Source organism: Pagrus pagrus, assembly GCF_965226575.1.
Source record: "Pagrus pagrus genome assembly, chromosome: 11".
NCBI lineage: Eukaryota > Metazoa > Chordata > Actinopteri > Spariformes > Sparidae > Pagrus > Pagrus pagrus.
In genome coordinates, this window is record NC_140195.1 from 4,013,027 (window position 1) to 4,040,484 (window position 27,458).

The window sequence follows — 27,458 nt, forward strand, 5'->3', positions numbered from 1 at the left end:
AAATTAAGGTGCAGTATGTAAGAATTTGTTAAAATTGTTCAAAACTTAACTAAAATTTTCCAAAGAATGTAAAGAAACATTAGTGCTGACATTATAATGTCTCGTTATGTTGAGCAGATATCTAATGAAGCTAACATGCTAACCAGCTAGCCTCAGTCTGTCCCGGTCCAAGGATCCCGTCTTACATAATGCACCTTTTAATTTAACGAGTATCGTAAACAATTGTACTGACTAAACGCAAACATATTAGCAATATCAGATAAATGACGTCAACTTTCAAGTCATAATTACGACCATGAAACCGATAAATACTAATAAGGAGCCAAACAAATGTTGATGCCTCACATCAGCTAAAAGAGCGTCACTCAAATGAAATAACGTACGAAAAATGTTTGTATATAACAATTTATTTCAACAGTAGCAATCTAGGATATTTGGTCCCCTGGTTTAAAAACAGTACAACAGTTTCAGATCCAGTTCTCATATAAAACAAAGGAACAAAAGTGTGTTGTTTTTTTTTTTTTAAAGTTGAACATGTACAGACAGAACGGCAGCTGAAGAGAAAAATGACATAGAAATAGTCCAAACCCATTATTTTGAAAGACAGATCAAAGCGCTGGGCCGTTAGCACGTCTTCTTTGAGCTTTCCAATAAATGTGACTTCATTAAAAAGAGGTCGTCTAGTTGACCAGAGCTACGTCGGCTGTGATAATCCCACATTTTGATAAAATAAGACCATGTCATTTATACTCGTAACAGCAGTTTCAATCCAGATTCGATAGAAAAATTACAAAAGTCCTGCACACAAAAATAAAACTAATTCCTCTTTGTGTCACAGCTTTTTGCACATTTCTGTTCTAAAAATATTCGTTACACGGGGCGTAATTTTAAATATTGTACATTTAAAAACAAATTTGTGTCAGAGCGACACGTTCGCCAACAGACGTGGAGTCGAACTTTCTGGTAGGAATGGCTTTAAAGGTTTCAAAGTGTTAAGAGAGGCACGAATAAGAGTTCAGTAGAGTTCACACTAGAAACTGCAGCAGAAAACGTCTAAAAAAGAAGGAATGGCGAGAAGTCTTCTAAAGTGTCCATGGCGGTCATCGCGTTGGCCAAGAGCAGATGGATCAGTTTATACGTCCTCTTCCTCCTCCTCGTCCTCGTAGTATCGGTTTCGTTTGATCATTTCCTCCACAGACAGCGCCTCCTCCTCCTCCTCCTGCTGCTGCTGCTGTGGCTGCTCCTCCTCCTTGTCATCCACCTCCTCGCTGTCCCAGAAGCCGACATCCTGAGACGACCGGCTGGCCTCCACCTCTCCGTCAGGAGACGAGATGTCTGTTGGTGACTCCTGATGTTTCAGAGACGGCATCTCCTCCTCCAACACGCCTCCATCCTCCTCCTCCTCCTCCATCTTCTCCTCCTCCTCCGGCTCCTCAGGAGTGTTGTCTTCCTCTTTGAGATGATGCTCTGGCATGTTCTCGTGCTCCTCCTCTCCTGAGCTGGTGTGAACGTCCACACAGCTGTCTTCAGTGGGCGTCTGGCTGTCTGACGACTGGCCGTCGTGCTGCAGCTCCATGCTGGAGGGTTCAGGACTGAGCTGTCCGTCGTCTACAGGAGGAGGTGGACTCTGTCTTCTGGCCTCAGCAGCAGGAGCAGCTTGTCCTGCCAGTGTGAAGGGCATGCTGCGCTCCTTCAGGGAGGAGGTGCGGCGCAGGCAGGGCGCCTCTCTGGCAGCTTCAGGTGTGGAGTCCTCCTCCTCTGGGGGCCACTTGGGTCGGAGGGGCTTGCTGGCGGAGCCTCCGTCTGTGGTTGTCGTGGCTCCTCCGCGGCTCGGCGTGTCCTCCTGCTCTGATCGTGGCGGCCAGGAGATCTTCAGCCTGCGGGTCTCAGTGGGTCGGTCGGACTTCTCTGATGATCCCTGTCCCAGAGCCTCCATAGTGGCTGTCAGCACGTTGACTTTAGCCAGCGGGGAGTCCTCCACACTGGGGCTGTCCAGGTCTAAGGCCGGGGGCGGGGTTGGGCTCTGGATCTTTGGCTTGGGCTGAGCGGTGGACTGAGGAGGAGAGGTCTCTCCGCCCTCTTTGCTCTCCCACAGCTCTTTGTGGGGCCGGTGGCCGAAGCCCTCGTCGTAGTTGCCCTTGGCCTTGAAGAGCTGGCAGAAGTGCGGCTTGCAGTAGACGTTGTTGTGCAGGGAGGCGTAGTTCGCCAAACTGGAGAGGGAATACAAGACGTCATTAGAAATGTTGTGACCAGGTGAGAAAGTCTTTTACTCTCATGCCATCAGACTGTTAAATGCTCAGCTATGTGTATAAATTTTTATTATTTTTTTTAATGTAGGGGGAAATATCTTTGTGTATGTGCAGACGAGGCTTAAAAAGGGCAGCAAATCCTCAATAAACATCCTCTCTAGTTTACGTCCTCTGCTCGGTCAGAAGTCATCACGTTTGCGTCGTCCTCACCTCAGTTTGGTGTTGCAGTGCGAGCAGCGGAAGCAGGAGCTGTGGTAGACGTGCTGGTTGGCCACCAGCCTCTCCAGAGGATACACCGTCTTCAGACACGACACACAGGTCTCCCTCACAGGCAGGCGGAAGCTCTGCACGCACACACACACAAAATAAACTTGTTAAATCTGACACAACATACATATAAATGTGTGTGAACTCTCTGTGTGAAGGTGCATCTGTGAAGACTCACTTTGGAAGTCTTGAGCTGAGACGAGGAGGACGCGGGAGTGCCAGTTGCTGAGCCTGTGGGATCACAAAAAGACCAATGTAAGAAACGGTAGTGACGTGATCTGAACACTAGATGGAGCCGTTTACATGTTTAATACAATGAGCTGACAGAGATGATCAGGGATCCAAAGTCAAGCAGTGGATTTAGTTTGTTATTTCTGAATAACTCGTACAAAATGGATTTAAAATAATCTACTTCAGGTTTTTTCCATCACCTACACCAAAATAAAACACTAACGATGGGCCGATTGCTAAGTTCTCATTAGAGGAGAAAATTCATATCATCCAGCGAGTAAGAAGAGGAGGAAAGTAAATTACCGTTGGTCTCGGGGGTAAAAACTCTCCTGCTGTTTGGTTCAGACTCTGGACTCTGTAACAAGAGGAGAGAGGATGTGAAGCAAACAACAACAATCATCAGCGTGAAATAAAGTCATTTATAATCATTTTAAATCACTTAAGTGACCAGAAACTCGAGCATGACGAAGCAGTTTGTTAAGCTCACCATGTCCAGAGTGCACGGAGGAACGTTCTCCTTCTGCTTCCCACAGAAACCGTCCATCTGATCATTCTGAGGCAGACGAAGACAGGAAGTTACAAACAAAATATAAAACAGCGAGACCGCAGAGCTCCTCTAAGACATCACAAACACTCATTTGACTGTCTAAGCTGCCTGTGGCCTGTTTATTTGTCCACTGTGATGAGATGCATCTTGGCCGCCTGCAGTCCAGAGTTAGTTTGGATGATTGGATTTGACTACAGGACGGGCACAGGAAAAGCGTTTCGTGCCAGGAAAATAAGTCCTGTAAATAATGTTTAAGTAACCTCAGGTACTGTGGTGCCATCAGGTGTGTGGGTGAAGGAGGATATCGGGAGTCAAAGCAGTGAAGACGCACACATCCACAGTTTGTAACGCAGACCTTGGCTTCCTGCCTGTTAAAAGTCATCGATTAGTTTAGTCTGTAATTAAATTAAGTGTCAGCCATTTTGATGAACGGGTTGAATGGGGTGAGTATGTTTAAGAAAAGGAGCCAAAAATCTGATTCCAGCTCTTCAAATGTGAATATTTTCTGGTTTCTCTACTTCTCTATGACAATGAACTGAATATCTTTGGTCTCCAAGATGACGTCCTCAAAATGTTTTGTTTTATTCACAACCCAAACGATTAAATCAAGACAAAAACAGACTCTAGCTTAGGACAGATTTTCATCGCCTGCTCTTGGGAGACCGTCGGGTCTCTGTACATAAATTAATAAGAAACGCTGTGTAAGAAAAGTTTCTCGTGATAACTTAAATACTCAAAACTAAGTTGACTCGACCTGCCTCGGTCTTCTCTCTGCGGTCGACTCTCTACTAAACACAAAAATGTGAAGTTTGCGAGGCCAAGCTGATATTAATAAACTTGTCTCTTGTCTTACAGGAACAGCTGTCCTGCCATGGGACAGGGTCTGATTTATAGTTTAAGGTCTGAGATCATCAGTAAAAGTAGATTGATGTTAAAGATGTTTAAGCTCAAGTCAATCTCCAACGACACAAGCAGACCTAGATGACAAATCACAGGTCTGGGGGGGTTTCCATGTGGCGTCTCAGTATTTGTTTTTTCTGACTGAGCCACAGACTTTATGAAACTGTTTTTACAGGCTAAACATGAGCAGTGAAGACGTGGCAGGTAGAGTGACCTCTTCATGTATTAGAAGGCAGCAGTGGAAAGTAGCATTTCCTCAAGTACTGTACTTAAGCACGATTTTGAGGTGGCCAACTTGTACTTAACTTGAGTGTTTCCATTTTCTGCCACGCCACAACAATTCAAAAAGGTAAATATTGAACTTTTTACTTGACTTTACTTTATATTCTGCTGGGTGGCTTCTGGATTTAACCCTTGGGATCAATAAAGCAATTAAAATTAGCTGCACCTTTACCAGTAAAGGGTCACAGGCCGGAGTACTCACATTGACTGAGGTGGGAGAGACTTCCTGTTTGGAGATGGCAGCTTGGTAGAGGGCCATCCTGTCCCGGAGAGGAGTGGACTCTGCAAGACTTCCATCTGGTGCAACACACATAAATTGAGGATGTCACAATCAAACCAAGCAGCTTGGCTAAGATTTGTTTTTTCATACTGGTCAGAGACTCTTTAATCATTTTCTCCAGCTTGCAAAACAACAACTCGGACACAAGCTCAGTTTTTACAGCATCTGCATTATTAACAGTCCATTAATCGTTGGGAAAGTTTGGTGACAAATGTTCCTGATGAGGATTTTTTTTTTTTTTTTTCCACCCATCCCCAGTTCAGCCCGAGTGCAGAATGTGCTGGTTAGTCATGCGGGCCGTGGACGGGAACGGGAGGTCAGGAGTCGTGTGCAGTGCGGAGGGGAAACAGAGGTTCGCCTCTTCCTGTCTGCTGATCACAGTGCTTCTTCAGCCGTCTGTGTCGTCACTTCTTGAGTTTTTGCACTTCTGGGAAGGATGTTATCCATCCAGAGGAAGGCTGGACGACGCTCCGTGTTTGTGACCGATAGAAAAAGCACCGGAGAACAATGTGCTGACGACCTGAGTCAAGTAAAGGCTTTGTAAATGTGAAACTATTACAGCAGTGGACGCTTACATTTCAGTTTGTTTTTAAAAATCCAGGTGTGAATGTGATCAGGACATTCCTGCCAAAGAAGAGCTTCCTCTCCGTGAAACCTCCCTGAATAAATAACACGGTAAACTTTCAGTTTTTGTTGATTCTTGCGGCCTCTTTTGACAAAAGCAGTACGACACCAGCGGTTGTAAAGATCTTTGCTAGCTCGTGTCGGTGGCCTTGTGGTCAAAGGGGTCAGTCTTGGTGATGAAGCCACAGAGTTGTCTGTTCACTCTGATGAAGTGTACACTACCTGCTGGTGGCCAGAGGTCAGAGGTCAATGTCACTGTGACCTCACAACATGCATTTTTGGCCATAGATCAAAATTTGACCTACAAATGTCCAACAGGATAAAATGATGATGATATTTGATATCCAGAAAGTCACGTTCTGGTCATTATTCAATGCCACAGCTCTGGAACAGCAACTTGACTCATTAGATAAAAAGTCTCTTACACCTAGTTGTAGGTTTTAGTTGAGTTTTAGTTAACCTTGATGAGACACAGTTAGAGATTAGTGCACGTAATGGAGTATTTAGCAACTAAAGAGCCAAATATTTTTAAAACGGGGCTCAAAGAGGGAATATTTGACTTCCATTCAAGAGTTGGACACAAACACGACTCCAGATAAATGTTATTAGCAGACAGTTGCCTATTGACACGTTCAGCAGTCATGTAGCAAGTTCACCATATCACCTAGACGGCTAAAGAGGCTAAAGAGGCTAAAGAGGCTGCTAAATGCTCGACCTTGCTCACCAGCTGGATGCTAACTGTCTGTCTGCTGCTGGGTGCTGAGCAGGGAGTGTACGGTTGTTGTTTTTGTGGCTGATGTGGCCCACTCCCCTTCTCTGTCCCCTCATGTCCTTTCATCTCTCTGATAATGGACTACAACTGCCAAGAAACACTTGAAGAAAATAAAACTACGTACCTCCTAGTAGCTGGTCCATGTTGGCTGTATTCCCGCTGTTTCCTCTACTCGTTGGCTCTCTGGAAACCTGCAGAAAACAAACGAAACACAGAAAGTCAGATGTGTAGAAAATAGGGCAATAAAAGACCAAAAAACAAACAGCTTTAACGTGTCCTGCGTGACCTGTGAAATCACTTTACAGCACAAATACACAAACAGAGCCATCTGATGCTCACATGTTTTAGACCAGTGAAGCAAATGATCTGGAGGCAACGCCGTCGATCAGGAAGATCAAAGCGTGGAGGAGCAGGCGGAAACGCAAAAAGAGACTCAGGGACGCAAAGAGTAGTGTGTGTGTGTCTGTCCATCCAAACCACTTTAATCCCCTTATGAGCTCAGAAAGTCGGAGTCTCAGACATCTCCGTCTGTCCACAGCAACTCAGCCAAAACAAACTGAACTGATCATTTCTCTGTTGTGGGTTTTACACTCGGACCGTCCAGTCATACATACATACATTATGTGATCAGTCAGCCGGGATCTCGTCTGCAGAAACTCTGCCTCAGGATTTGATACGTCTTAGGTGTATTTCAAATCAGTCACTAAAGAAACTGAAGCTCTGAGAAGCCACTGACATTTGAATTTAATGTAAAGGAAGCTGTATTATTAAATATTAATAAAAATCGGTACGTCTAATTGATCTGTTGAAGTCACATCTGCCAACAAGCCTCGACTCTGCAGTCAAACCCCTCCCACTGCCAGTCATGCCAACACGAAGGCACACATCGTTCTCCTCGGCTCACTTAAAGTACAGATTACACAATCAGACCGCGACTATGACGCTCCGACTCATTTAGCCTTCACACTGTAAGAGCCTCGGATGACCCCCTGCATCTTAGATCTGTTCACAGTTACATTTACTTCTTTAAAAAAGTCGTACAGATTCAGCACCAGGTGGTTTCTGGCTCATACACCTGTGCTGGCAGGAGGCTCAGGTGTGTTTGCAGGCTCCAGCAGGTAAAGTTGAATTTCACAAGAAGACACAGCAGAGGTCGAGGTGAATACAGAAACATATCACCTTAGGTTCAGACAAGTTAATACTCATCAGGTATCGCTGAAAGAAAGTGTGAATCATGCTTCAGCTCTACATGTTTTGCTTCGCCTCAATAGAAGTAAGCTGTGTTTTTAAACTACACTCAGTACTCTGAACTAAGTTTATACTTTAATTTTAAAGTGGTATTAACTTTTAAATTAACTACAATTAAAAACAAAAACAATTAGCCACACTGTTGCACTGGGTGACATGTTCCTTCATGTCTATTAGCATTAGTATAGTTTTTTTTTACTTGAATGCATGTCCTGCCGCTGGAGATACTCACTGGAGACACAATTATGTATTGGTTTCCATCCTTCAGTTTACACCAGCACTTCTGTGGTTGACATTCATGATATCTGCATCTACTTTTAAAGCTTTACTTAGTTTAATGTATGAGACTCAAAACCACAGAGGAATTAAAAATTAGACTGAACCAATAAATCAAAATCTGCAAAAACTGACCACAACAAGCCGTAAACCCAACACTTAACATATCTCCTTTTAAGTTTTTATGGTAAACATCATTCACAGCAAACAGCTGCTTGTTTACACGTCGACAGACATGGAGCGACATTATCATTTTCCTGAAGTTGTGTTTGTGTCAAGTCTCTTTTACTTCTGTTTTCTGGCCTCAAACAAACAATGGCACAATGAGAAGCTAACTTTTAATGCAGTTTGGTGTTGAGCAGATAGCGTACGGTGGGTTTTAGAGACGTGGATGAACAGAAATGTATTGAGAGTGAACCAAAACAATGAAGTCGTGGCTGTAAAACCAAAACACTAAACGTGCTTCAGAGTCGTGAGCTTATTCTCTGTGGATTCATCTACAAACAACACTACGAGTGCACACCTCCACCAGGGCCCATCAGTCCTCTTTTGCACTCACTCATAGATGCCGGCCACATAAACACAGCAGATTTATTCGAGATCCACGCATTATTCTCTGAGAAATTAACGAAAAACTCCCCGTCTCACAATCTTGGAGGAAGTGGGAAAAGATTCCTGGATCAGTTCCTTTAGTATCTGGATCCACACCAGAAGTTAATGGGGTCTAATCTGGGCCGAGACTCATCCTCCATCCAAGTTTCCTGGAAATCTGTTTGGTAGTTTTTGTGTAATCCTGCTGACAAACCGACTGATGGTTGAAAACATCCTCAGCTGAGGTAATAAAAATTTTGATTATAGCAGCTTTAGGCTCTTTGATTCTTAAATCTTAGACCTCTGAATTTAAATTTAACCCTTTTTCATCTGGTGAGGACGACGAGCCAGACCATCAGATGATGTCATCTCTGATGGTGAGTCTTTACCAAAGCTGAGAGTGTGAGTAAGGAGCAAGTTACTCCTAAATAATACATGAATTATACGACAACACACACACTGACGGAGTGTTAATCTGTCTTCCTGCACACAGTTATGATTCAGAGTGTGAGTGAGCTTTTGTCTGGTATCAGAGGAACAGAGGAAAACCCAACAAAGGAGACCGTCACCATCATCATAATTACGCATCTATTCCCGAGGGTGGATTATCTTCCAGAAACCGGAGGTGCAGCTCTGAAGGAGAGGGGGGTGTCTGAGACTGGACTGCATATGTGTGTGTGTGTCTGTACATGAGGAGGGGCTGTAAACATGTAGGGGTCAGCAGGATGTAAACAAGCAGCCGGGCCATAGGAGGCCAGGCTGGGTCTCAGGAGGCTGGATCAGCGGGCTAGACAAAGAATCTGCCGCTAATCCTGATACTATTAAAGCTCTCATTCAGACTGACAGACTGACTTGCAGTTCCCCTTATTGACTCCACCCCGTCCCTGAACCCATCACACACACACACACACACACACACAAAGACAATCCCTGCTCTTACATTAAGCCATACCAAAACAAAAGACAGAGGATGAAGGTAACTACAGGATGAATTAAAAGCCTTTAAATGGAGGTAGTATACCCAACCCAGGCCACACAATAACACAGTTGAAAGTGAGCGGACACAGATGAAAGGAGCCACTGATAAAAGTTAGCCCATGAAGTGGCCTTTGAGAGGCCGTTTTCATTACCAGGCACTTTGCAGCCGTGTCGTTTTGAAAAGACCTCTTTCAGCTGCGCTAACAGAGAAGTCAACAAAAACAGACGGCGAAAAGTAAAAGTCTGTCTCGGAGCGATGGAGCCGAAAACCTGTTCAGAGGCGAAACAAAGAAAGACCATAGCTACCTTCTCCTGCAGGCGAACGGAGGAAGAAAAAAAAAAAAAAGAAAAGGCCACGAGGGACAAAGAGTCAGCGGAGAGACGAGACGAGGTGAAGCCTTCGGAGGGAGTTTGATCGTCTGACTGAATCCGAGGAAGAGGAGGCGCAGACTGAGCAGAGCAGCCCAATCTGGCTTATGACAGGGGAGATGTGGGGTAGGGCCTCTGGTGATGGTTTAGGGGAGGAGGAGGAGGGGACACAGGGAGCAGGTGCTCCCAAAAGAGGGGGGGGTGCGACCGGATGAAGGTGGGGATAATGATAGGAGTGGAGGCAAAGTGTGCCATGGTGTGTGTGCCACCCCCTTTACCCATCTGTGTGTGTGTGCAGTTTTAATATCGTCATTTTTTTGGGGTTGTTGTTTTTTTTTTTACTGTCACGGTCCCCCAGTCTTAGAATAAAGCAGCCGGCGTGCAGGGTGGAGTCATTAGGGAGAGGAGGGTGGCGGAGGAGCAGCTGGTGCAGGGGGTGACAGTGGGAGTAAAACAGGGAGGGAAGGGGGGGGGATAGGTGGGGCTGAGCTGAGCTGAGCTGGGCTGGGCTGTGCTGGGCTGGGCGGTGTAAGTGTGTGTGGGAGGGAGGGGTTGGTCTGCTCGGCAAGAAGGGTGAGGGTCAATTAATTTCAGAGTGCCTCATGCTCATGATTCAGCAGCACCGGGGAGGGGAGGGGACGCAGAGGGGGGTATTTAGATGTGGGGCTGAAGGGAGTCGACAGCCAGTGTTAGCAGCTCTGTGAGGCTGAGCACTGTACGATCTGCTGGTGTCACAGCCTCACACTGAGAGACAGACAGTCTGAACAGCATTGTGACACAAAAGGGACTTGACCTCTTTTTGCAATCAACAAAAGTATTTTAACTCCATGTTCTTCGGAGTGAATTTTCTCCGTTACCGTTAGGACGCCTTTATGTTTTACCTGCTTGTGAAGCTAACCGCTAATCTTCTATTCCCTCTGAGATTCGTTTTTCATTTTATCGATTGATGATCACACCATTTATTAACGTTCCTCGTAACCCCTTTGCATATTTTATTTGTTACTCATCTATTCTTGAGGCCAAAGTTTGTCTGAATCTGAATCTATAATGTTGATTAAAAGGGGGGTCATCCCTCATGATCTCGCCTATAAATAAAAGGTTGATTTAATGACTGAAATCAAAGAAGAGGACGGATAAAAAGTCCGATCTGATGATGCCACCAAATAAAAATTTAGGGGACCAAGTTATTACAGTTCATCCTGACTGGGGGGGTGGAAGAACATGATTGTTTGTAGATACTCAATACTTGAGTTCACATATTTCAGTCTAGACCAACGCTGACACACTGCCGTGCCTTTTTACAGTTTTACAACAAGAAAAAAGGAAAAAAAAAGGGGGCGAGTGGAGGTCGAGGTCTTTGATGATGTGTAGGAGAAGGACGGAGGGTTGAGAGAGAAAACAGAAGAGGTGGACGGAGGGCTGAGGAGCAGAGAAATGGACGACAGGGAAGATTGATGAGGTGGGGAGGGGAGGAGGAGAGCTTTGATGGCCTTGGGGGGGGAGAGACAGCCTGAAGAGGAGCAGAGTGCAGATCAGCTGTCTGCAGTCATGAGCCGACCAGCCTGCACCATTACATCATCTGCCCTGCGAAGGGGAGCTCAACAAAAGGGGAAGCAGAAGGCCCGGCCTCAGCTATACAGTGGACGCCATTGTGAGGGCCTCTCGACTTTGTGTCCACAGAACTGTAAAGATCTTGTACGACTGCTCCAGGATTTCCCCAAAACAATTCCTCCTTTGGTAAGACAACTATGCACCATTGAAGAAAAGACTCTCCAAATCCCTCCGGCTCCCTGCAGCGCTCCTGATCTCGATGTTAAAAAGCCCACATAGGCGGTCAGTGTTGAGTTTAAGAGGGGAAACAAAGTCTTTGTTAGAACAGCACATTTTTTTAGTGTTTTTCAGACTACAGGTCTCTTTTTTTAGCCAAGAACCACTCCTTTTGTTGGTACTGGATCCCATGAAATCTCAACAAAACGATCTAAAGGGTTGAAGGATTAGTCTGGTGGGATTCTTTATTTTTCTTATTCTCAACAAATCCCACGAAAAAGAAAGACAGATATCTTTCCGTCTTCTTCCTCTGACCATAATAATATGACCGGAGTCTCTCTCATATCTGCCGTCCTGCTGCTGTAACAACTTGCTAGCTGTGTATTAATCCGCGTCAACAAATGCAAAAGTTTCTCCTGTTTGAGAAAAACTTGTGAAAGAAATATTTTATATTTTGGGGAATTTGTTATATCTTAGATTGGATGAGATCGGTATCTCTCTCGGAGCAGCAGGACAGTCAGCAGCTGGTTGGCTTTGTGTAAAGACTGTCAAGGACATAACTGACTGTAAAACCTCAATTTATCACTTTTACACTTGATTTTTATTACAGATTAAACAAACAAGATGTGTTAAGTGATTTATAACCTTTGGAGAAAGCCAGGGTAGCTCTTTCCCTCCCGTTACCAGGTCTTCTGATAAGCTAAGCTAACCGGCTGCTGCATGTAGCTATATATTTTTATTAAACATGTGAGTGGTATCAATTTTCTCATCCAACTCTCAGCAAGAAAGTGAATGAACGCTTTTCTCAAAAGGGCAAATTATTCCTTTTTTTTTTTTTTTTACAAACAAACAACAGAGTAGGCAAGTCAGGCAGCATTAAAAGACGAAAAACTCATTTTTGTTTTGTCCTTTCATGAGATGTGCCGACAGTAAGTAAAATAAAGAACAACATCCTCCTTATGCTTTAAAAACGCTCAATGCATGAGTGGCGATGGGTACTGTTCGAGCCTGTTCGCCTGGAGGACTTGTTCTTGCTGATAAGTCAAAAGATTTACAGGAATGGACGAGCACAGATTCTTAGGAGTGGCTTCATGCCTTCGGGAATTGGCTCCGAGTTACAGGAGTGTTACCGGAGATGCAGTCTGCTCACTGAACCGCTCTAATGAGGCTTTCTCTGCTCTGCTGCCGACAGCATCCAGTCAGGGAGAGTCTCACAGAAACAGAAAACAAAATTCAAAAAGAGACTCAGGTGTGTTTGGTTTTACATTTCTTTTGCCTTAATCACTCCCACCATTTAATAATATTTTATTCAATTTCTGCTGATAGATCGCCCTAAATCCTACACAGTGGACATTTAAACTACTCCCAGCTCTCTCTTTTTGTGTGAAGATGTAAAAATTACATCTGTAACTTCTTTAAAAGTTGTGTACGCTTAATTTGATTTATCAAAACCTCTTGAACTCAATAACTTCAACCTGACATAACTGATTTTTTGGCGCTTGGGAGCAGCGGGAAACAGCCTTAAAATGTCACTATATTCTGATTTCTTTCCTCCTCACTGGCAGCTGACTTAATATCTTTGGGTTGTGGACAGAACAAGACATTTGAGGACATCATTTGGGCTTTGAGACACACTAATCAGCATTTTATAGACCAAACTAATATCAATTATCAACAGATTAACTGACAATGAAAATATTCATTAGTTGCAGCTCTAGATATGACGAACATGGCAAACACATCCAGCGGTTACGGAGCAACATTGTCATAAATTTTGAGTCTTGTTTCTGTCCAAAAATCTGTCTTCTTTTTACATTTTTGTCTCGACCAACAATATTGGTGTTGTGCAGGTAGTTTTCAGAGCCTTTCAGCAAAAAACAGCAGCTTGCTACAGGCGACAACCACAAAAGTGAACCGAAAGTATTAAGTTGTAGTAAAACCAAATCAATGAGCTGATAGATGCAAAAATGAGGGGGGGATTTTTTGTTTATCACTACAAGTGAGACCTACTGTGCTCATGTGATCCATTGTTACATGAAGCTCTTGACTATAGCAGCTTAAATGACCGTGTTTCCACTTTTTTCTGATCAATTATTTACAGTCCAGTGAAGACAACAAACCACAAATTGATCGGAAGGATGACTCAGTCCAACTGACTCCATGTCAGCGATGTTTGAAAGTTGTTAATTTTAAAAACACTGAATGCTGAAACGTTTCCTTATTAAAGCGTCATAATGGCCCGTAATGTTCCCTTCCTGGCATAAATGGGCCGCTCTGTGTCGAGGACACAGCGCGGCCGTTGTTAACATGTCACACCTCGAGTATGAGCACTTTACATTTTACACGCTCTGAGAAAATGCATGACTGGACGTTAAAGACCTCGACTTTTATGCTCCACAGAAAACAATTAGCTGCCCGGGGGCGGATGGAGCGCCAGTCAACGATGCTTGTCGAGGAGGATGTGCGAGTCAGCTGAGTGTGTGTGTGCGCTCGCATGTGTGTGTCGGGGTGAAGGATGGCGAAGTGAGGCGGCAACATGTGACTTGCAGCATGACAGCACTGGAGGGCTTTGACCTCTTTGAGAACAAGGGGACTTTAAACTCAAACTAATCGCGATCCTCTTCTGTCAGAAAAAAGTCTGAAACATTCGAGTTTCATTTCAAAGACAGCCGACTTACGCCTCATTACCTTCTGACATTCGAGAAGTCTAAACACCTGATCGGATCCCGTTTACTCATGACGGTAAGATATGGGAACAAAGTCTAAAACCTGCTGGTCATCATCAGTGAAAAGAAAGGAGACTTGCCTTGTCGGCCTCTCCTCTCTCAAACATCATCTTGAGGCTGTTGAGAGGAACGCTGGGCTTCTCGGACTCAGGTACTTCAGCTGCTGCTGCTGCCTCCCGGCCCTCTGACTCTCTGCTGGGCGTCGCCTCCATGTCAGTCAGATCCTCAGGTTGCTGGTGGGAGTTGGTCTCACTGGTCTCAGAGCGAACCTGTGTCTCCAGCTCGGTATCCTCCTCTCGGAAGAACGTGGTGGTTGTCAGAGAGTCGGACTGGTTCTCGATCTGTGATGCTGTTGCAGGTTTGGAGGACGAGGCCGGAGGTTGGGCTCTGTGGCTGGACGGCTGCTCTTGTGGTTGTTGTTGTTCCCAGCGTTTCTTTAAAACACTCAGATTCCCGCTTCGCACTGAGGAGGGAAGAGGTTCTGCAACCTGCGAGGAAAAATAAACACTCAATCATTTTGAAACCCAGAATACATTTTAATCTGGAGTCCCAGGCTCGGTTAGAAGATACGTCTTACACTATTCTGTCTTTAACCTTCTGAAAACATAAACCAACGACGTGTTAGTCCGTCTCTCAATACCATTTGACACTCCCAAAGAGTTTCTTTTAAACTTTCGGTTGATCGACTAATTAATTAATTGGCAAATCATTCAGCTCTACACACATCGTGTTGTGACTCCACAAGACAAAAGCCTCTGACTGATTTTGTCATTTGCCGCCCCCCCCCAAAAAAATTATGCCAACCTAAATAACTTCAAAAGTTGTAGAAATTCAGAAACCACACTCAATTTACTTGATATATCTGCAATTACAGTTTGGCCCAAGTCCAGATGCAGGAGTAGAACTAACAGTCGTTTTCATTGTGAATAAATCTGTTGATTATCGTCTTGATTAATCTGTTGTTTGTCTATAAAATGTCAGTAAACTGTGGAAAATGGCCATCACAATATCCTGGAGAAACAAAATGAGCTTCAAATAAACTATCACAGAAGAAAACGCATCACATTCTGACATTTGAGAAGTTAGAAACCATGAAGACTTTGACATTTTTGTCAAATTATTAAAATAAATTATTAAACAACCATCATATTATCCCCAAAACTCAAGATTAAAGCTTCAAACTGCTTATTTGGTCTCAACTTTCACATATTACCGTAAAATAGTCGCTGATCAATTAAAATTCCTGTCGCTCGACTCATCACTTAATAGACTTAACAGCTCTATTGTGATGTTCACCATGAAAACCACACAGTCCATCATGCAGATGTACAGTATGTGAGCACGTTAAGAAAGACTTTGGGTGTACTTAAAAACAGAACAGTGAAAGAAAGTAGAGAAGATAAACTGCCAAAGCCACACAAACAGTCACACACCAACAATTTAAATAGGATGACTCACTGTTTCTAAAAGGCTTTGGCAGAGCAGACGCACACTGAAGGATGCTAGCTGCTCTCTGAAGCTCTCTTCAAAGTTTGTTCAACACAACCTGATCCTCCAACACATACATTAAAACTACATGTGAGTAATCATGCAAGCAAGAAGAAGAAGGAAAGAAAAACAAAAGACAGTAAAGCGAGGAAACAGAAACAACTGCACAAAAAAGACAAAGAGCTGCTCAGCATGCACGTCTAAACCTGGATCTGCTGGATACAGAACAGAAAGCCACACAGCTGGAAAAAAACAAAAACACCAAAGTAGAGAGTTTAAAAACCTGAGCGAGAGGCTGAAGAAGACCCGGCTGTCCAGTCCAGTTGGCGTTTTGTGTGTCTAAGTGTGTGTGTGTGTGTGTGTGTGTGTGTCTGCTGGCCGGTTCGGAAATGCTACAAGCCGTCCCAGATGTGAGAGTCTTGAGAAGTGATCAGAGCAGCATGAAGTAACTAGCCCACCCCCTACACCACACAGAGGGAAGGAAGCAAGGAGGGAGTGAAGGGGTGAGGGGCGGGGAGGGAGAGAAAATCAGAAACAGAGACAGTCAGTGAGGGAAAAAAAAAAAAAAAGGGAAAATAAGTCCAGGAAATGAGGAAAAAAGGTAAAAAGGGAGCGAGTGCTGGAAACCTAAACAAAAAAACTTTTCACAAAGACTAAACCTGGATAAATAATAATCCTCTGATAAGCCCTCTGCACTGTTATCTCTGCCCTGTTTGTTTTAGGGATTGGATTCACCAGTGAGTCACTTAACTTTCTTTCTGTTTCCATTAATGATGCCAGAATTTATTCATGACACGGACAACAGAGAAAAACTTCCAAAAAAACTAAAAAGAGCACGTTATCCTCATAATGTGCCGCACTTATGAACTTAAAAAATAACTGGAAAGTAACCAGCGACACACTGACATGCTAGCAGCTCTGTGAAGAATGAACCAATCAGCACTACAGACAAGTAAAGCTGAGGCTGATCGGACTGTCGTTAGTTTTAATCAAAAATATCAGACTGCTCGGCACAATTACATTAATTAGAAATCATCAGGAGTGTAACATCTTCTTGGCAATCGATCGAATAGTTTAAATATTTTACTCAAAACCACAAATGTCAACCTCATGGTGGCGCAAAACAAACAAAAAAAATCAGATGATCACCAAAGTCAGAAGAATTCATCCTCTTAGGATTGTTAATGTCTGAACAAACTTTTTAAGCCAATACATCCAAAAAGAACATCATATTTTCATATAAGAAAATACAAAAGGTGCATTAAAAATAACTTTAAAGAAACCAACGGTACAAAAGCAGCAATCTTCAACGTCATACAACTAAAAAAGAATCCAAGGAATGTAAACTGAAAGCACCAAAAAGCTCTAATCTCCTCCCAATTTCCTTTAATTCATTAAATTCAAACAAAAAACTAAGAAGAAGAAAGCGTGGCTGTTTAAAAGAAGAGCAGCACACCTACCTGAGCCTGTAAAGAAGCTGTCTGACCCGGCACCTCCCTGCTGAGCTCCATCCCCACTGAGACACTGTCTTCTAGACACTAACAAGCCCTCCCACACGGATCAGGTGGGACGGAGGCGTCTTGTTACCACTGCAGCATGGCAGCACATGCAAATATGGCTCGCCTACTTTACCTGCTAGAGTGTGTGTGGAGACGCTGTTGAGCAGCAGATGTCTCACCTCGAGATTAATGTCTCTAAATAAAAGCTGTGTTTTAGTCTTAAACTGCAGCATGTGAATCAACAGGGAAGGAAAACTAGCAACAATATTTATTTATATTTTCTTGCATAAAACTAACAGGGGAGGGAGTGAGTGAGCATGTCAGCCCTGTCTGAGCATGCCCACACAGCCCAGAGACGCAAACATCTTATCAGGGAAAACACTACGTGAAATACCAGCGGGGGTGGACCGTGGAAATATGTGAATTACTCAACAGTTCAGGAAGTAGCACCTCAGTCAGCTTCAACACAAGGCTGTTACAAATATACAAAATGAAAATAGAATATTTCATATATTTTTTAATGTAGAGTCCCTGAAAGTTTAATTGCACAAGAAAATAAAAAAATGGTATTATGCCACTGTGAAGCAGTGAATCTGTGACGCCAGACATGTTTCATACTGAATATGGTACCTACCAGTTTCTTCTTCTCTGCATTGCCTTCCTCTGCTGCCATCTGGTACCTGAGGAAGAGGAAGACAAGTTAGGGAACAGACCGCGAAGGGTTGAACGTTTATTATGGTCATACCATCATGACAAACTGTGACAAAGTCAGCAGCAGCTGGTCCACACCCAGGAAATTATTAATGTCCAAAAACATTCAATAATTTAATGTGTTGCAGTCAATCTGGATGGAAAATCTTCAGCCCACGTTGGGTCACACACAGGAGACAGGAAGTGGATTCAGCGTTTAATCCACCTCCGCTTCCAAACTACAGACTATCTCGACTCTATTGTCCTCCGAAGTCTCAAGTTTTAGCCTAAGAAAAGATCTTTGTCTCACAGGTGGTTCAGTGAAATCCTGTATCAGCCAGAGAAACAGGATTAAAAAGGCCTTATTTCATAATTTATTTATGTTATACAATTCACACAATTTATTCATATTGTTCTTTTTCATGTCTCCTTTTTTTAATTAATATCAAAAACTTTGAATCTCCATATTTGCTTAAATGTTTGTGTCATAACAAAACAGATTTAAGTTGGCAAAATCGAAATTACCCGTGTGTTGTTGTGCCTCACAAAAAAACAAAAACAAAACAGTGTGTATAAGAGGCTGCAAAATGTACAAAATAATCTTTTCCATCTTCATGTGTTCCTTTGATTTGTCATGTTTTGTCAACCTCTCCACATGAAGTTTAAAAGCGCCTCTGAGAAGTGTCTCGTCTGATTTAAGGCTTCTTGGACACGCTCTCAAGTAATTTATCATACAAAGCAGGGCCTTCGTGGTTGTTTAATAAAATGCACTCCCCTGCAAAAAATCACCCCAATCATTTTAGGATGAGTATTTCCAAATAGAGCTGATCAACTTCTCTGGTATCTTTTCACATCTTGCATCATTCATTCTCGGAAAAACTATCTTTTTTCAAAAGAAAGGAGCACAGATCACAAAAATATAAACATTTGAAAGCCTAGAAACATGTTTTTTCCGTATATCATGTAGAATATGTTCATATGCTGCAAGATTTGCAAAATCTAAATGAATATTATTCTATATAAAAAGGTTGTCATATACATCTGAATACAAACTGGGCTATTTTTTTTTCCACAGGAAGGAAGAAACATACCGTCAGCTGTAAATTCACTACCCACAGACAGAGCAGTACTAACTCCTAGTGGGCAGATGGAGTAAGTGCAGAGAGGAAACAAACCACCTTCTCAATTCAGAAATGAGTAACTTCATATCTTTAACAGGTAAGCAGGGGAAGCCCTGGATGATGGGGGCACTTCTATTATAAATTCACCTCAGTAAAGTCCGTGAAGCAGACGTGACACAAAGCACAGCTGGAGAAACTGGTCGGGGCAGATGATGTGATAATGACATTTTTAAAAGAAGAAAAAGAGGAAGCTGAAACAGCTGAGCAGTCAGAAAGTGTCATGAAGAAGATCCGTGACCTAATTTCTGATGAGGAGAGACAGCAGGGTGAGGTGACAGATTTTAAATAAAGGCTTATCTGCTGAGTGGCTGCTGGTAAATTATTCAACTCACAGTGGAAGCGAGCGAAGGTGAGACTTACTTGGAGAAGCGCTCTGCGATGGCGTTGTTTTTACCCCGGGTAGAGACGATGGACATCTCTTTGGCGGTGACCCTCAGCGACTGGGACGCCCACTGCCTGCGGCTGAACTGAGCGACGGAGGCCATCTTTGTTGCACGTCTGAGCGATCAATCTGTCTCGTCGGCTTGTAAGGAACACACGTCGTAACTCTGAGGAAAAGAGAGGACACAAAAAGGAGGAAGATGCTGAGCCAAGTGAAAAACAAAAGGCGAATGAGTGCTGGTGGTGAGCTGTCGACCCTACAGACTTCTCCTCTGCAGTTGTGCAGCTTTAAAAGTTTAAAGCAGAAGAGAAGAAACACCCTTCCTGTATATTTAAATTTTTATAGCACCCTCCTCCCTCTGCTAAATAACCATCACACTTACCTCTCTGCTCCACACATGTGCCTGGTTAAACAGAGGCTTTTAAAAAAATCAGACGTGCCAGTTAGGCCTTTCTGTCAGTACAAAACCTCACCCACAAATCAATAAATTTAGCCAGACTACACATTTGACTGTGTCACCTCTGCAGCATGCACCGACCACAGTCAGAAAGTCAATATAGCGCGTCACACAGCCATTGACCATCTGTTCTCGGAGTGACAGTGCTCTAACTGAGCCTCCAGGGCGACTACCAGCAGACAAGACAACCGATACTCCTGCATCACACAACAACACTCTTGTATACACGCTTTCACAACACACACACATACAAGCACGTCTCTACCTGCTTGCCTCTTCCGCAACGTCGCAGCCTCGAGGCGGAGGGCGAGCAGACACACGCAGCAGCGCCGTCAGCTTACAACTAATAACTGTCATCTGTGAGTTATACACGCTCCGGATGACTTCGACAATGAGGTCGATGAGCGGGGCGGTGACGGCAAAGCCTCCGGGGTCCCGACTCATCGGCTCGACGTCACTCAGCAGGTGGACTATTGTGGGATGTTGCCTATTTAGGACTCGTTAATTCCTACAACACTGTTTCCTTTGTGTTTAAATATCCCCCTGTTTAAGTGACATGAGAGACATTTATAACTGATGACGTCATGCAGTACTTTTACATTAATGCTCCAACTGAGGATTATTTTCATTATCACTGAATCTTCTGATTATTTTCAAGGCTTCACAGATTCATCTTTTAGTCTGTAAAACATCAGATAATAGTGACAAACAGCTGCCAAATATTAAGTCAAAGCCAAAGGTGACATCTTATCAAGAAATTGAACTCTCTATCACAAAACAAACTGAACATGTATTATTCATTGAAGTCATTTAAAGAGTTAATAACACTGTGGGATGTTGCCTAATAAAAGGACGGGCTCATTCATTTCTACAACCGCAAGGATTAAGGAACGGGTGCTCTCCAAGATAAGTCTCTTTCTAAATGGCTGAGGCAGTTTTCATTATCAATATTGATCAGTCTTTTGAGCTGTAAACCATCAGAAAATAGTCAAAGACGACTAAAATCCAAGGTGACATCTTATCAAGAGATTATATTCTCTTATAATTAAAAAAAACAACAGAATCAGCAAATTCCTTCATGTGTGAAGCCAAAAAGTCCGTCTTTTTTGCTTGAAAAGTGATTTAAATGAATGATTCATCTCCAAACACTGTGGGATGTTGCCTATTAGGGACTGGCTCATTCATTTCTGCAACCACAAGAATTTAAGAGCTGCTGCTCTCCATTCAAGAAAAGTAATCATATTACGTGTCAAAGAATGGAAAACAAAATTTCCCAAAGCTCAACGTGAGATCTTTAAATGTCTTGTTTTGTTCGATACCGTGTTAAAAATAAAAGATATTCAGTTACTGAAGATATAAAACAGAAGAAAAAGCAACAAATACTCACATTTGGGAGGCGAGAAGCAACAAATATTTGGCTTAAAACATCAATCGACAGAGAAATGTCCTTGAACTACATCTCAAACTCACATCACCACTTTGCTCAGTGTCACAATTGTCTCCTGCCTGGTTCAAAAACAAACGAAGGATGATAGCGACTACAATTCAGGTCTCCTCTTGTCACAAGGGTTAGATTACAAACAAAGCAGCATGTAAAACGGATGCAGGCCATGCAAAGCTGAGTTTTAAAGTCCTGAGTCTCCAAAAAAATGTCCTGGACTACAGTGTCGGCAGCCTTCCCTGAGGCTAAAAAGAGGACAATGAGCTGCTGCTGGTGTCTGATTTCAACTTTTAAACATGAAAAGAATACAAGGATGCTTGATTTCAAACTTCAGAGAAACACACATTAGAGAAGCTCAGTTTTTAAAGAAGCTTCACCTCCCATTTTTCCACATAAAGTCAAAAAGCAGAACAAAACATTTCAAAACAACCGCCTACCTGTGGTTATCCCAGCTGTTCCACTCCCTGTGTGCTTCAGACGTCCACTACTCGTGTTATTTCTTTCTCTCTTCACTCCTCAGCTGCTGCCACCGGCGCTTTTGAGCAGACAGGGAAGTAGGAGGAGTCCCACCGACTCCCATTTAACTCCTGTCGGCCAATAATGACGCAGAATTCCCCTCCACCTGGCAGGTACGAGCTCTCACCCTCCCCGTCCAATCAGCAGGGTCCGGCGTGAGTGCAGAGCAGCCTGAAGGCATGTGAGGCGAGCAGAGTGTGGCCACCGCGTTAAACAACATGGCAGACGAGCAGCCGGAGGAGGTGGGGGAGGAAAGAGGGAGGAGGAGACGGGGGAGGGGGGGGAATCCCACAGTGGATTCCTGGAAGCTGAGTGAACTGCAGACTTCTGACTGCCCACTTTCTCACAAGGTCAGGACATGAGAGGATGTGACTCACTCACAATCCTGGCTGAAAGAAGAAGAAGAAGGAGGAGGAGGGGGTGGAGGGAGAAAAATTAGATGAAGATGAAAGATTAAAGTTTTGGTCGTAAAAAGACACAGAAGGGAAAATAACCATCTAACCTGTGAAGAATGAGGTTCAGATCCATATTAAAACAACTATCCTGCCTTACTATCCCTCCACTGCAGCTCGGCACTGAAACGTAAAGAGGAAAAGTTTTATTAAAAAGACTTTGACTCACTCCAGACTAATGAGGGCTGTTAGAAACAGACCTTTTGACAGCCTAGTAATAATATAGCACAGTATGAACAGGAGGAATGATTACAGCAAGCAAAACCTGTTTAAATGTACACACAGACACCTGACTTTTGTTTAAAGAGATTTATCAACATGTGAACTCATCCTGCATAGGCTAAACAGACACAGAGAGAAAGGATGTCCTCAAATACTCTCTTAAATACAATTATTTCCAGTATTTTTATATGTATCTTTCATATTAGTGCATTAAAATATGCCAGATGTTGTGAGACAACAAAGTATTAACTTCAAGTTTTCACTCATTTTTATACTACAAGATGTTTCACTTCATATTTTCTCAATAGTAATGAATCATATTGTGTTTGTCTTCACTGGAAGGCCTCTGAAACATTATGGTTGTTTTCATAATTTGTTTAAATTGTCCTTTAAGGTTATAAAAATATTCCCAAGTCTGATTCGAGGCTGGTTACTGACCTGTCTGCCTCTCATTGCTTCGATTTAAACATGTTTTCAGCGATAACAAAAATTAGTAGGAGCTAATTTTGCCAATTGAATCTGTTTTCATTTGTATTTTTTTGCATTTCTTTGTATTTTTTACATATATTTGTTTAATTCACATTATTTTGAGTCACCATTTCACATGTCAGACAATGTTTTATTTAAACACAGTTTCCTTTGTGTTTCCCCACCACCTGCATGAAATAGATGCATTAAGCCTGCTTGCACACTTTTACTGCTGCAACTACATATTGTTTACAGTATTCATTAATCCGTCGATTAATTTCTCGAGTAGTTGATTTAATAAATTGAGTTTGGTCGCTAAAACATCAGAAATCATGAAATAACATTTCAAAGTGATGCCTTCATGTGTCTTGTTTTGCCTGACCAGCAGTCCAAAACCAAAATATATTCAAGTTTCTATCATTTAAGAGTAGTAAAGTTCACATTCTGACATATTAGAAGCCAAAACCATCAAAAATGTGACATTTTTGCTTTAAATAATTGTTTCACTTTTATCATCATTATCGTAAAACAAACTCCTCTTCTTTTATCCCCGTGACATCGAGGCCCTCTTGGAGTAATCAGACTGCGGTGGCTCAAAAGACTTTCAGCTCCATCAGTGTCACGTCTTTAATCCCAAACACATGATGGCTGAGATCCTTAAGCTCTACAGAGGGTCTGGTTTCTCTTCATCTCATCTCAGAAATTCCCAACAACTTTACTCGAGATTCCTGAGAATTTCAAACGAAAGGCTGAGGTTAGTTTCGTTTTCATCTTCATTGTTTTGTGCTTGGAGGTGAGGAGAGGTAAAGCAGGAAGGACTCTTAACTTGAACTGAACTTTCTCTTTCTTTCTCACATATCAACACTTAAACAAGGGGGTGAAGCGTGTACAGTATGGAGAGGTGGTTTGATTAACATTTAATCAATTAGCTGCAACTATTTTGATGATCAATGTATTGTTTCAGTCCTTTTTAAACTAAAAATACACTTTTAATGTTAGGATTTGATGCTTTTCCTGCTCATATTTGTAAAATCAACTGAATATCCTCCAATTTTGGACATTTTGTAGACATATGAAGAAGTCATCCTGGGCTCTGGGAAACTTTGGCAGCCATTTTTCACAATTTTCTTACAAAAAAATCATAATCTAAACCAATAATGGAGTTGTACTATTCGCACAAATATACTTAAAGTGCCAAAAGTAGACTCATTATGCAGAATTACCCATTTTTTAATAATGATATTGTTGGATTATATTGATGCATTAATGTTTAAGCCTCTGTGAGCATCTTGATGCTGCAACTGGCACTTTATGTGCTTTATGTACTGCTGGGTGGCTTAGTTAAAGTATACTGTGCTACAAAAAGCTGACAGTTATCGTACCGTGTACATTTGCTTACCTAAGTTATTGAATTCGACCATATAAGTGTTATTAAAAATATACATATTTCAAGTTTATATCAAGTTTAATGTCTTCCTTTAAAGGTGAAACTGTGAAACCGTCATGTTTTATGAGATAGTTATCATGCCATGAAAATCTCATCCTATCGCAACACTTAGTAAAAAACATTATTTATTAGTCATTTTGTAACAATATTATATAAAAAATATTATTAATCTGACTCTGCAAGCTCTGGAGCAAAAAATACTATATTTGACTTGTGTGGAGTTGAAGTATAAAGTTAAATAAAATGGAAATACTCAAAAAAGTAAAGTACAAGTACATCAAAATTGTGCTTAAACTGGCAATTGACAAGTTTTTTTCCTTTAACGTTTAATTTTGAAGTAATTTTGACTTTCCCGTCTCCATTATAGAGTACATGAATGAATAAACTGTGTTTTTAATAGTTGCTACACTGAGAAAAACTGAAAGCTCTCCGGTTGTTTTTACGAAAGCGGCACCAACAATAAAACCACTTTGGGAACTGGAAGTTGTCTTTTCCTTATTTAGATTCAGTACTTGAGAACATGTACTTAGTTACATCCCACCACTGATTAAAGGTTGTCAGTGCACATGTGGGTGTGCTGTATGTCTGTACATAGAGACACAATATACATCGACACTTTATCTTATGTGACACATCTACAGACACAGTACTATCCAGCTGATAAAGGCTAAACTATGAGCTGAACAGATACATACACAAAAGTAACAGTTCAAGCAGGGACACACTCATCAGGTGTGACATCAGCGTTGATCAGCATCTGTCGTGACTCACAGCTTCATTAGGAAAGAGAAAAGATGAGTCCTGTCTTATATTCAGTCATCTTCCCAGGCACAGAAACCTGTTTTAATGTTTTTATAATCTGCTGCCAGGACATGACTGATGACGTCCACCCTCAGCAAACACAAGTAGTCTGTCATTTTATCTCGCATTGTGTCCAACCCTGCACCTCTTTGCTCGTTCTTCTGATTATTATCATCAGACTGGCTCACGTTCGCTGCATTCCTGCCTAAAATTCAACGCAAGGGAGAGTTACAAGTTTGGACAGAAAGAAAGTAAACATGCTCAAGAGACAGATTCCTCCCCTGTTCGTGGAAGAGACTTTCGTAATACTCGGTGGATGTTGTAATATCTTCAGCCTGGGGGAATCCAGATTTTACCCATCAAGATTAGTTCATTAGTCGCAGGAAATACCACTAAACAACAAGAATAATGTCTTCTGTGGCTATAGAGGAACTTTGTTAAGTCTGGTGATGTCATTAGGGTGGGAAGTCTAACAAAAAGACGATACATTTGGTTGCATTTTGAGAAGAGGATCTTGTTTTCTTGAGTTTTGACCGATATCAGAAGCTAAAGGTCAATATTTCTCAGCCTCTGACGCACTGAGTTTGACCAATCTTTTTGAAATCTGTTCCCCAATTTTATAAAACACCAAAGTAGCCCTTTAAAAAGAGAATATAAAGCCACGTTCGCAACTCACTGAGGTTGTACACTAGTTTCAAAGGAAACCGAACTGTTTGAGTGACAAAAACTGAGGTCTAAAATGTGTTTTTGATCTTGATTCGGTCTTTGTTAACCTACATATAAAGGGTTAATAGTGTTGTGAGCTTTAAAGTGTTGAGAGGTGTGTGTGGCAGAGTTTGTCTGTATGAGGAGGGTGTCAGCAGAAAAGTCGGCAAATTTAGTCACTTAATTTGACAGCAATTAATCGCAAAAAAATCTAAATTGCAGATTGCAGCTATATTCATGGTATAATCAGGTAAAATAATAATAAAGGTAAATTAAGCTCAAATGTGTGACAAAATTGCATTATAATGAAGTACTGTAGTGCAGCAGAGGTATTCGCCATACAAATCTTGTTCTCCAGATGTTTGTTTGGTACAGACCCCAACAAATATCACATTTTAATAGTTTTTTCAGTGAAAATGAAAATTGAGATGCAAAAATAACCATCCACACTAATCGTGAATCATATCACAATCACTACTTCGGTCAAAATAATGCCATCATGTGCCCTAATGTATTTTCTGGTTACTTTACACCTTTCTGGAGTGTGAATACTAATATTAAAATATTAAAGCAGCGTCTAGTTGTGGCCCTCTTGTCACATTTCAAAGAGACATTTCCCTTTTAAACTTCGCTGATGATAAGGTCCATAAGGGAAATGTATGGTAATAACATATTATGTAATATTTTACAAAAAAAAGAGCAAAGATTAGATTGTATTCTTCTTTTCTCCCTTTCAAGACCCATCAGGATTTTTGGAGGACACCCCTGGGTGGGGAAACATTATACAACCAAATTGTATATAAAGCTGTTTAAACCACCTCAAATCAAGCAGTAAAAGGTTATTCACACGTTGATGCATCGGTATTAACAATCTAATAATGTAGTCTTATATATAATAATGTTGTTACTGCTTAGGCACTTTTTATTTAAAAGATTTATTGAACTTTTACTTGTAATGGAGTATTTTTACATTCATCCATTGGTATTTTTACTGAAGTAAATGATACTGGGGTACTGGTTGTCTTGAGTCCAGAGATGAACACAGATAAGCAGACAAACTTCAGGCCTTAAAGGTGTGAGCAGACAGGTGTTGCCACCAGACTGTGACACAGGTAACTTTACAGCTCAGGTGACTACTGACTCACAGGTCTTTAAAGCGCTGAAGTGTGAAAAGTCTTGTAAGCACAAGTTACTTCTGTTTCATAACGGCTCATACTCACCTGAGAAGCAACAGGTAGTTTGTGAGACACTCACTCATTCAGACTGACTAACCTGGGGCGAACAGGTGGTGTGGAGATACAGCAGGTAACACCAGGTTTACAATTTAATACACAGTGTCCCGACTCGGCCACCGTATTTATTAGCTAACCGGGCCAAGCAGCTAACGTTAGCTTAGCTACCGAAGTGATGGCGTTTTGTCCTTTTGTGAGTCTTTTGTGAAGACAGAGTTAAAGTAAATGCTTAAAAAGATGTTGGATTAGAAAGGTAAGAAGTTAACATTTACTTTATAACCATTAGAGTTAAACTAACTGACAACATTAGGCATCATTTCCATAAGTAAAATGTTAGCAAGAAACAAAAAATAATTGCGATGGCTCAACC

At 42.1% G+C, this 27,458-nt stretch overlaps 1 protein-coding gene across 4 annotated transcripts; it reads right to left on the reverse strand.

Annotated features, from left to right (window-relative positions):
• Nucleotides 1-375: 375 nt before the first annotated feature.
• On the reverse strand, nt 376-27,458 carry lima1a (LIM domain and actin binding 1a). Of its 4 annotated transcripts, XM_084366313.1 has the most exons (14): nt 27,077-27,458; nt 23,411-23,631; nt 22,264-22,336; nt 21,683-22,150; nt 19,326-19,513; nt 17,729-17,774; nt 14,188-14,595; nt 6,277-6,343; nt 4,679-4,773; nt 3,235-3,300; nt 3,051-3,102; nt 2,695-2,747; nt 2,460-2,593; nt 376-2,210 (listed from the first exon to the last, which is right to left on the reverse strand). In XM_084366313.1, exons 5-14 carry the CDS (start codon nt 19,448-19,450, stop codon nt 1,133-1,135), a joined length of 2,124 nt encoding a protein of 707 aa, XP_084222439.1. In that variant the 5' UTR covers nt 19,451-19,513; nt 21,683-22,150; nt 22,264-22,336; nt 23,411-23,631; nt 27,077-27,458; the 3' UTR covers nt 376-1,132. The 4 variants fall into 4 exon arrangements, with proteins under 4 accessions (XP_084222439.1, XP_084222441.1, XP_084222440.1 ...); XM_084366315.1 differs by lacking the exon at nt 23,411-23,631 and having other exon boundaries at nt 22,309-22,336; XM_084366314.1 differs by lacking the exon at nt 23,411-23,631 and having other exon boundaries at nt 21,683-22,146.

Bases quoted from the DNA above. Each gene is read 5' to 3' on its own strand.
- lima1a (XM_084366315.1), bottom strand. From the start codon at position 19,450: ATGGCCTCCGTCGCTCAGTTCAGCCGCAGGCAGTGGGCGTCCCAGTCG. The intron at 14,596-17,728 runs GTAGGTACCATA...TTTTCCTCGCAG, and splicing joins ATGCAGAGAAGAAGAAACTG to GTTGCAGAACCTCTTCCCTC. The intron at 3,301-4,678 runs GTGAGTACTCCG...CGTCTGCCTCAG, and splicing joins TCTCTCCCACCTCAGTCAAT to AATGATCAGATGGACGGTTT.